Source organism: Athene cunicularia, assembly GCF_003259725.1.
Source record: "Athene cunicularia isolate RWA chromosome 2 unlocalized genomic scaffold, athCun1 chr2_part1, whole genome shotgun sequence".
Lineage (NCBI taxonomy): Eukaryota > Metazoa > Chordata > Aves > Strigiformes > Strigidae > Athene > Athene cunicularia.
This window is the reverse complement of record NW_020799095.1, coordinates 45,803,338-45,814,643: the sequence shown is the minus strand read 5'-3', so window position 1 is coordinate 45,814,643 and position 11,306 is coordinate 45,803,338. Positions and strand designations below refer to the sequence as shown.

Sequence of the window (11,306 nt, the reverse complement as noted above, 5' to 3'; positions counted from 1 at the left end):
GCCAAGGCCGCTAACGAAAGCGCGGCCGGCCGGGCGGCCAGCAGAAGAACCCCGGAAAAACTCGTGTGCAGGTAGATTTAGAAACGCGCGTCTCCGAGCACTCCCATCTTCAACGCCCCCGCCAGCCACGGCATACGTCGGATAGAACTTCCCCGCGGCGTTGTGTGCGTGCTTGCCCTTTCTCAGCAGTACTGAAAGGCGGAACCTAGCCGAGGGGGCTCGGGACGCTGCCCTTCGATGGCGAAAACCGCCAACGAACCCCACTTCGAATGGATAAAAAACGCTGTCGCCACTGCAAGAGGGCACTCTGCAGGGCAAGGGCAAAAAGCTTCAACAAGAGGGGCTGAGGCTTCTAGTTACTCCAGCCTGCAGAATACACGCAGCGTCAGAAGTCCGTTATCTTCTCCCTTGTGCCATACTTAAGAAGTAGATCTGTGCCGTACAAGAACTATGTGTCTTTTCTGTGTTCTTCCAGAGTAAAGATTCGCACTGGACAGGAGAGACCAAGCTTGTAAAAGCGGAAGAGACAGCTATTCCTATACTGCTTGCATTTTGGGGTTTGTGGTTTTTTGCTTTTTTTTAATTACTAATATTAATGACCTGCATTTTCACAGATACAAGTTATTTGCCTGTTGCAGTACAGTATCAGTAAAGATACCTTCTGAACTTCATGCAAAACAAAACAAAAAATACCCTGTATTTATTGTAGAACAGACTTACTTCTTCTGTCCTCTCTGTTTGCGCGGCACTGAGTTTTGCCTTGGAGTTCTCTCGCAAGCTCCATCGGTGCTGTCGCTGGCTTCACTCTTATTTAAAGGCTGGTTTTTCCATGGGATAACATACCCAGGAGTTGGACTGAATTGTTTTAAGTCTCCTTGTCCTAATGAGCTCCGTTCTCCACAGTAACAAAAGGCGCAGAGTTGTTCGCTGTGAAAGGGAAGATAATTACTTCATTTTAGGGAGGAAACAGCAGACAACACACCATCAAAGACCAACTTTCATGCCAATTTAACCCTTTATAACTAAACAATAAAAGCTCAAAAAAAGTGCTGTCAGGTATCAGAATTCAGCATTCAAGAACACTACTTCCAGCTAATTTGAAGTTACATTAACAGAACCTTTTGGGGCACAGAAGTGCATGATTAACAAAACAAAAACCAACCCACATATAACATTAAAAATATTAATAAAAGCTTTTTGTTAAAAAAATCTGTATATCTAGACACATGCTTGCTAAAAAAATTGAAGTTAACACAACCCATTAAAAGAATTCAGTGTCACCATCACAGAAAAGGCAAAGCGCCACCTTCTTGTAAGCGATTAGAACATTACTACGCATACACCTTTGTGTAAGCACATACACCTTACATGTAACACAATATGCAAATACCAAAAGGTTTAATGAAACATGAGGAAAAAAATGGAATGAGGAAAATCACAGCCATGGCTACAGTCACACCTACCAGGGCATGTGACATATCCTCATTTAATATTTAAAACCAAAACAATACCTAGAAGTTTTACTAGAGGAAATCTCTATTTACAGAACTGTGACCGCTACAATATCCCTGTACCATTTGCAATTATGTTTTAACATGCATAACATAGCAACAGCACTGAAATGACAGCTCTGACAGCACTCCTTGTGTCACATCATATGGAAGCTACTGAAAAATATTTCTATAATAAACATATCTACAAACTTAAAATGTGAACTTCTGCAACTAATGCAGTTTGCATTAAAGGAAGGCCATCTAACACATTTTTTTTATGCTTAAATGAGCAATTCTGTTTTCTTCATATTTATGCCCCTAAGACCCCAAAAAGATGCCTCAGGGAATCAGGCACTCGGATAGAGGCTTGATTTTGCCTGGATCCCATTTAAGTAGATTTTCGTGCATCTCCAAGGTGGCACATTGGAGTCTGGGGCACTCGGGTGGGTGAGTGGAGGGAAGTAAGGTGGGAGGAAGAGAAAACCTTATAGCTAAACTCCTGTATAATATTCACTAAACTGGACGGACACACACACACACACACACACACGACACAGGGACGGACAGACAGGGATGGACGAAATACACACGGATGGGACAGGGACGGTGACACAGCCTGTGCTTTTCAGCCAGATGAGGCAAGAGCAGCAACAGAAAAATACTAAAGTAGAAAAGGACAGTTCCAGATCAGAATAGAAGGTCCTGAGAATCCACCAAAGCCCCTTAGATTTTTATACTATGGGATGGGTCTTTTTGCCCTCACCATAGAGCCCCGGGGGGGGAGAAAACAAAGAAGAAAGAAAATACAAGTGGGTATGTAAAATGTCTTTGAACTGCTCTACTGTTACAGTACTGGTAATATCACAGTCAGATGCTAAAGAAGGGAGCAGCATGTCACAAGCCCAAAGTGAAGCCCAGAATAAAGCCAAATACTTCTGCTCTATAGGTAAGATTGCACTTTCTCTAAGGCAGACAGACGTTTGGGGACACACAGGTTGCTATTCAGGTAAAACAGGTCCCAGTCATGGTACTCAAATTAAGACCCTACCATATTATTGTTTGGAAACATTCGCCCTCATATTCATGGCCTTGGATGTACATGCTTCACTGATCCTGCCTGGACACAGGACTAGTGTGAGCCAGCACAACCCCTGGAGTTGATGGCAAATGTCTGATATGATCCAAGCAATCTTTAGAAAAAGGTACCCAAACATATAAAGATGCAAAGAAAATAGGGATAAATATAGCATGAGAACAGGAAAAAATTAATAGTTACAGCTAAACAGTGCATAATGTCTATTTTAAAACTAGTTTTCAATGTGATAGACCAACAAATTTTTATTTTGATGTCAGTGAATATAGCCACTAGACGACCAGTGAAACTGTATCTGGTCTCGCAGGCAATTTATAAGAAGGGAAAGCAAAGCTATTTATGCTAGTTGATATGAGAGAGAGAGACTTGTGAGGAGACTTAAGAGATTTAAACAGGCAGCGCCATGGTATATAAATTACACTAGTTACAAACACAAGATTATCCACAGCGGAATAAATAATTATTCATACATCCTGTTAGGACAGACTATCACTGCTCATTAAAAGACTTGAAGATAATTATGACTAAATAAACAAAGCTCCTTAAAGTGAAGTCATAACAAGTATGCAGTAATGTTAAGGTTTATAAAAGAGAAATATGAAACAGTAATTTAAAACAAAAGAAAACAAACTTTTAAAGCAGTATTATTTGAAAAAGGAATAAAGGGGTAAGGCAGATATTTCTGGAGCCTGTGAGGCACCTCCGGTATCACAACTTCCAACAGTAGCTTTCTGCAGGCAGAGTTAAGTGAAACAACAGGAGCAGCGAGTTTCACAGCTACTCTGCAGCATGGTGCAGACAGCTGTGAAGCTGTCAAGAATCATATGGTTTGTGCTACTGCTCCTGCTCCAGCAAAGCTGGGGACCGCAGCTGAAGCAAGCACTGGAGCACGCGCTGTGGGAAGGGGGCTGGGGGAGCCCTTCACTAAGGGCTCACGAGCACAGAGATGCAGCACTAAAGGACAGGAGCAGCAGAATGTCCCCAGACCACAGTCAAGAGACTGTGGGGCTGAGAGAGAAGGGAGAGATTATAAAAGGGGGAAAAAAAGGTTTCACACTTTCAAGGGAGGATAAGCAGAGGGGCTTCAAATGTATTAAGCACTCGGAAACAACCAGCGGCAGCGTAATGCCCTGGCTAGCATCTGGATGCTGGAGAGACCCACCACAGGAAAGCCATGGTCCTCCTCCACATCCCAACCTGTCACACTGCTGATTTGTCATGCAGTACAAAGTGGCCAGTTCCATCACGTTAGCCTTTTAGGTTTAAGTGATCAGTAAATATTTTAAGTTATGTCTGTATAGGCAGAAGGTAGAGTTTTTTATTCCTATCATCTGAGGACTGCAGAAAGTACTTACAAATCTACTTTCCATATGTCAATATGCAATTAGAGGATCTAAATCTGTGATGCAAGAAGAGCTCTCATATTGAAGATAACAAAATTGAGATACTGGCAACTCTTAAGATCAAATCCTAGATCTGTTATCATAATTAGCATATTTTCAGAACAGGCTAATTCAAAATGGGATAACAAGCAAGAGACGACGTGTCACATATCTTTTTAGAAGCTACTAGGGAAAAAAAGAAAGCTCACCAATACTCCATTTAAGATATATCTATGATGCTCCAAACTAAAATATAAATTCATCATTATTTCTAACTTAATTCCTACATTTTCCCGTAACAAATGCCACCTTTTCATATAGGTTTAAAATTCCACAGGTGGTTTATTACCAGTAGGTGTTTATATTGCCTTACCTCATCCTAAAGAATTTAATATATCTGTATGCACACAAATATTAATACATAATGCAAAGGAAAAAATATATTCAAAATAAACCAGACATATCACCGGGTTTAGGGAATGCAGTAAGAGTCAATACAGCTAATAATGTTTGAAGCTTATGTTTGATTCCTACCAAGCCATGAGAGGAGATCCAGGCTTGGATCTTGTAAGAAAGACACCCTTTCTAACAAGAAACATGTTGATCTCAATACTCTACTGCAGCCATTTTCTTCTACAAGTTCTTATTTCATTGAGTTGTCTGGTCAGTGCCTGTTCCTCACACTGAATTTACACAACCCCCCAACAAGAATCGAAAATGCTACAATCCTCCCCAGTCCACATCCCGACAAAGGAAAACAAAATGCCCTCTGGCCAGTTAATCCTGCAGGGAGGGAGAACCGTCACTATTTCCTCTACTTGACCAAGGACATACAGTCATTAGGACTCATCCTAAAACACAAGACTTTCCTACTGAACAGAGTTCATTTCAACACATGCAGTTATTAGGCAACTAGTTGCACAATATTAAATTACAACCAGAGAAGGAGAAACTTCTGTTTTGCTTGCAAATACACAGTCAGAGAATTAAGGTAAAACTGACAGTCCCAAAACCTTTAACAGAATTAAGGCTGACCATCAGGATTACTAACACTTTGAGCACACCAAGTGCCGTTGTAGTTATGCTCCCAGGAGTAAGCAGAAGCCCCTCCTGGTTCCTTCTGAGTTGGGAAATGGCACTGGGGTATCCTGCATTAGCCAAGGCTCCTTAATAATAAGCAGATGTGCAGACTGACTTATGTAAACATGTTTTCTTTATGCGGTATCCCATATCTCACAGATCTACACTTGTGTCTGCACGAGTACTGTGCTGTGCAGTTGGTAGAAATCTTCAGATTGGTCCACATGAAGTTTGTGCAACTCTCAACATTATCAGATATGACCTCTCACTCTCCTGCCTATTTTTCATACCTGGGTAGAAGGCATGACAGTCTGCAATGATATGGGGCACTGCCATCCAGCCGCAACTCTGTGCATACAGCTGGGGGAATAAATTTCCCTTCCTCATTTTCATAGGAATAACTTCTTTCCATGTCACCAGGATCCCCATACAGCTGAACACCAAGACAGCATGTCCTACACTGAGCCATCTACCAGTAAGACGCTTGAAATTATACAACCCTTTTAGTACTAAATGGTGAAGGAGGCAGACTGAAGAACAGGCAGCTGCCTGTTCTGCAGAAAGATGTTAAAGGTCCCCTTCTTTCAGGAGAACATGCACAGGGGAATCCCAAGCATCCTACAGAGATGAATGGAGCTGTCAACAGCAGGAAACAGACAAACTCATGTATTCAGCTCAAGGATGCTCTTCTCTTACCTTTTCTCAAATCCCTCCCAGCCTACTGTGGGACACCAATTATCAAAGTTTTACTGTGCATTCAACTTTTCAATCAATCTTATTAAATGTGCAAGTCATTTTTGCTGTTTAAACTGGAAAAGGCAATGGATTATATCCAAGAAAACACAAGGCATGGCAGTTCCAGTAAGACCCACTAACTATAACCATCACCTTAACATTAAATACTAAATTACAAATGATGACTACGACCATTTGCCATGATGACTGCACTAAAGTTAAAAAAAAATTGGAAAGCATAAAAATAAAAATCTATTTCATTCACACTTTGGGTTGAAAATGAAGGTGAACAGGCTATCATTTGATTTTTTGCTATGAGTTAGTTTGTTTTCAAAGGAATTATGCAATAATTTTCCTCACTGTCTGGAAATGCCTTCAGGATGTCTTCTTCACACACACTTTAGTATTTCTGAAAGGTGAAACTGAGAAGTGTAAAACCCCGGGTTGTGTCTGCAAAGTTGTTACTGAAATTTAAAATGTTTTTAACATCTATTTTTCACAATTAAATTTAAGCTCAACACAATGAAATAGAGTATTTGGGAGCAAAACAGAACTTCAGAGCAACGTTTGTACTGATTAACAAAGCAAACTGACGAGAATTGGTCTTGACAATTCTCTTCCCACCTAACCCTGTTAGTAGTTTTAACATATGTTAAAAGACTAAATTAAACGCTACAGGGGACTTACTGTTTATTTAGCTACACCAAGTTGTGCTAATGCACAAACTACTTTGCCTCCTCTCTCATTTTATGTTGTGTTATTTAAAGAGTAAATTGGTTTTCTCCTTAGTGAAGATGCACCATTGTATCATTTATGTAAATTCAAATCAAGACCCACAAGCTGCATTTTAAGTGAAAAAAAGATTTCTGGCTGAAAACAATGCCACAGGGATGCATCAGTGTGAATTCTAATATATGTGAGATACTCACAGAGGTGAAGTTATTCTAAAACTCGGGGTTTTAGATTAAGCTTTTCAGCTTAATCTAAATATTCTGTAAATATCTGGACTTCAGTAATATAGAAGGCTTGAAAGGAAACTACTGAAGAAAACTCATTAGGCAATGCATAACAACTTCACATGGATACACGGTTACCAATCCCATAAATCACACTTCTGAATTAACAATAGGATAGAGAAGGATGAAAAGTGCAACATGGAGATACCACAAAGAGAAAGATGCAGAAGTTCTCAGTTGCAGGCTATATTTAAGCGTTTGACATGCAAAGTGTTCTCCTTCCAATAGGAAACTGAATCACAGAACAACTTGAAATTTTGAAGTGGTTTGACACTATTACATGGAGTTGGTTTTGAAACAAGCATTTAACTTATACAGCACAATTCCTTTAAAAAAAGGACAGCAGGAGAGAATTCATAGGAACTTCAGGTGAAGAGTTTTAAAACTTTAAGTTTTCACAAAGCAATTAAACTGCATTAGACAGTAATTGCTTTCCAATTTTTTCAAACCAGCACAGTTGGAATTCTACAGCCATATAATCAACTTAATGACACTCCTCTCATTTGAAAGAAAGAGAACATTACCCTTCAAACACCAGCACCAAAACAACACATTTTACTGATGTTTTAAAATTTAAAACATATTAAAATATGCTCTTATTCACCATCAATATGTGTCAGCTTTAATTTAAACAAATGTTTAAAGCTCAGTTAGGATTTCATGTACCCTAAATGCAGGAGACGTTACCAGAATGCCAGTGCTGAATAAAGTGAACTTAGAGGTCTACTCGAAGGCCATCTAGAAATAATTCTTTAATTTCCATCTGAACTGACTCATACTCTCAAACAGAAATCCCCTATGGAATGCAACTGTGAGCATACCTGAAAGGTGATACTTCATGCAATTTTGAGAGGCGATTTAACCTCTGAGTGATAAAATCCAAAGAATAAGAAGTACTGTGGCCTGTATCTTCAGTGTGCCTTTTCGCCCAGAAAGTATTGTCTGTTCAAGACAAATTCCCTCTCTTGGCAAATCAACACAGATCACACACCAAAACCACATAAACCTCTGAGAGGTAGCAAGCACCTCCTAGGAGGCAACATTATATGGACACTAAGTAAGGTCTTACTACTGAAATTCAACATAAACTAAATTGGCTTTAAATAGCAGTTTTTCAAGGAAGTTTCATCATTGTTCAGTCACATTAGGGAATGGAAAAACATGCTCTTCTGCATAATTCAAAGTTTGTTTTTTTTTCTTTGGAAATATGTTCTCAGAAGAGATGAAATACCAACAGAGTGGAGCTCTTTACTCAAAACTGTGCGGGGTCAGATTAAAGGTTCATCCAGCCCCATATGGTCAGTGTTAGAAACAGGATAAGCAGATACACAGGGGATATTAAAGAGCAGGGCAAACATATGATACTACCATGCCTTCCAGTACTTTCAGTTCAGGGCCTCCCTCTATCAGCTGTTGATTCCTATATATTCACTAATTCTCAGTTTCTCTTTCATGAAGTTGCCCAGCCTGCTTTTGACCTCACATAAATTTTCAGCAATCCACAACATCCTTTAGCAAAGAATTCCAAGTCGCTCTATACAACTATGTGTTGTGAAAAGAATCACCTCCTTTTATTTTGCAGCTAACCCTTTAAAGTTTCATTTAATGTAAGAAACTGAGTCTCATCAACAGATATACAGCCACCTTCCCATGTTACCTATGATTTTGGAAGCCTCTTATCTTCCCCCTCAAATCTCTTTTACAGACTGAAGGGTCACAGCTTACTTAACTACTCCCCATAGGAAAGCTACCCGATGTTTTTGATCAATGTTTCTGCTGCTCTGTGAAACTTTTTAAGTTTTACTGTATTCACTTTTGAAGTTACTGAAACTTTCTGTAACTCTATGAATCCAAACTCACTTCTCCAAATGTTTCTAACCTCACCAAGTAGATCGCATATACTCAAGTAAAGCTTTAGCACATCAAAGCCACAAGCTCAAAACCCTCTTTACTAATTCTCTCTCAGTCCCTATATGCAAGCAGACTCCATATAAACCATCCTTAGCCCATGAACGGACATCCTTCCAGCAAAGGCTACAGACATTCACATGGATCATCTCTGCAACAACATCTTAGGGATGCTGAGAGTCCAGATTTTGTCATTTAAACTGCATGTACTTTCAATTAGCTGTGAAATGGAAGTGAAGGAAGGAATGATGAATGAACGGGCAGGGCACAACAGAGGGCTTGCTGTGCGAGGGAAATGGAAGGTGATGGAGAAACAGGACAATTGACTGTGGGAAATAATAGAGAAAGCCACAGGAAGCAGGAAGAAAACACAGTCTCAGCTGACAATGAAAATGAACAAGAAAATGGAGAAAGAGGTGTGAAGAAATATCCTGTCATAAACACCCATCTGGGAGCCACTGAAAATGGAGGGCAGGAAAATGTAGATCAGGTGAAGAGCCAAAAAAGAAGAAAACACAACTGAGTGAACACTGAAACAATGATTAGAACTGATAAGCAGAGACTAGGATTAGAAAAGTAAAGAGAATGGGAATATGATGATGAGTCAAAGACATGAAAAAACACAAGAGTCTGACAAAGAAAGCTGGAGGTGAAAAAAAAAAGAAAAAGTGACATTTGGAAGAAATGAGAAACGGCACTGTATTCATTCAACACTGGAACAGAATTTAAGATCCCCAACTCTTACCAGCGCCTGTGATTAACATGTATCTGTGCAATCCCATCCACTTCTGAGCTTGGTCTACATGGGACACTGTGTAACAAATACTGATATCAGTCCTTCAGCATGGTCTGACAGACTGCGAGCCATGGGATGCTTCTGTCTGACTGCCACCTCTCAGAGGAAAGAAAATCTGTCCAGTCAGTGAACTGCCAGCGCTAGGCTTGCTGCCCACCACTGGCAGGACAGCTGCAGGTAAACAGCAGGACAGACCCAGGGGGAGACAAGCAGCCTTAGTAGGATGGGAGAGAGACAGAAAAAACTGCCTAAAAACATCTATGAGAGGCTGAGAGTGGGACTCCAGAAACCTAGAGCACCTGCTCACACAGGGCAGGAGACATTTCCAAGTATGGTTTCTATGGCTGGACCATCTTAGCTAACAGATTAATTCAAGGAGCAAAGGTCCATGCAACTTAAAAAGGCCCGGTCATTATTTTCACTGATCATGGGTGTCAAATCCCACAAGGTGCAAGTTCTGCATGAGAGCATCAAACACGTTATGGTCACAATGTCAACTGTTCAACCTAAGAAAAAGGCAGGATTAAGGATGCCTGTGAAACCTTTCTTTGGACCCGTTTGTGCAACATGCCTTCTGTGCTTCAAGAAAGATGCGGACCATCTGGAGAGAACTCAAAACAGTGAGAAGAATCAGAGCTCAAGAAAACATCATCTACAAAGAAAGTATGAACAAATTTGGGATTTCTATTATGAGGTAAAGCGTGCTGGGGAAATAAACTGATTGCACAAATCTATCCTCCATTATCCTTGGCAGATGGTACAAGTAGTAATGGGATAAACAGTGAATGAGGAGTGTGGGTTAGATGTGAGGAAAGTGTTCCCAACAGTTAAAACAAAAAAGAGACTGGAAGGGAATGTTTAGGGAAGATCTGGAGTGTCTGTTATTGCAAGATTTAACAGCAATTTATGTAAACTTCTGTCAGGAATGACTGCTGTAGATAACTGACCATTTCCCTAATCAATGTATGAACAGACAGGATAGACAACCAGTATATACTTTTTTCTCATTTTTCAGTGTGTGGTCTTAGTCTATACCTACTGACAACTTTAAAATTGTGCCCTGAAAGCCAAATGAGTAATTTCACTCGAAAGCCAAATGAGTAATTTCACTCGAAAGCCAAATGAGTAATTTCACTCTGCACTATACTGGTCATTGATATAATGCTAAAATAGTACTTCACTACACAAAGGAATGCCATCCCCACTTTGCAGATGTAGAAGTCAATCACTGACTTCAAAGAAGATACTGTAAATGCTTGCATGGATCTAGATCTGAAAGTGTAAAAGCAAAACTCTGCCATGATTTTAAGTGCCCTGTTTCATGCATAAGGTCCATCCACTGCAGAAAGAAGTCTTGTAGCAAAACAAACATTCACATAAAACTACAAACTGTATCATAATACATGTGCATGAAAATAAATTATCAGTTTTAAAATTATTCTTAATACTGGCATCTTCTAAAATATGTGCTTGACTTTGCAACTTAATATTAAAAGTAGGTTTAAGTTAAAGTATTTTATCTATCTTCCTCCTGCCTAAAGATCTAGCTGCTTCTTCCATCACTGCAGTGTTATTCTGTCCAGATTATCTAATCACTTTGCAACTCCACAATTTCTTTTTCCACTGAGTAATGCAAGTTTTGTAATGTGCTTTCTTTGAAGATTAGAAAAAAAAAAAAAAGGAACAAGATAAAGAAGTTCACATCTACTTTTTCACCATTTTCTTTGTTCACACAATCAACAGATGTTCATCAACCACTTCTTTTTAATGGAATAAAAGCACCCAGCCCTCCATCTCCAGACT

At 39.7% G+C, this 11,306-nt stretch overlaps 1 protein-coding gene across 7 annotated transcripts in view; it reads right to left on the bottom strand.

Annotated features, from left to right (window-relative positions):
* KMT2C (lysine methyltransferase 2C) overlaps window positions 1-11,306 on the bottom strand; it is a 150,499-nt gene that overhangs the window by 123,008 nt on the left and 16,185 nt on the right. For all 7 annotated transcript variants that reach the window (XM_026843345.1, XM_026843346.1, XM_026843344.1 and 4 more), the window contains exon 3: window positions 721-927. In XM_026843345.1, the coding sequence (XP_026699146.1) occupies window positions 721-927 (207 nt within the window). The remainder of the gene's footprint in view (window positions 1-720; window positions 928-11,306) is intronic.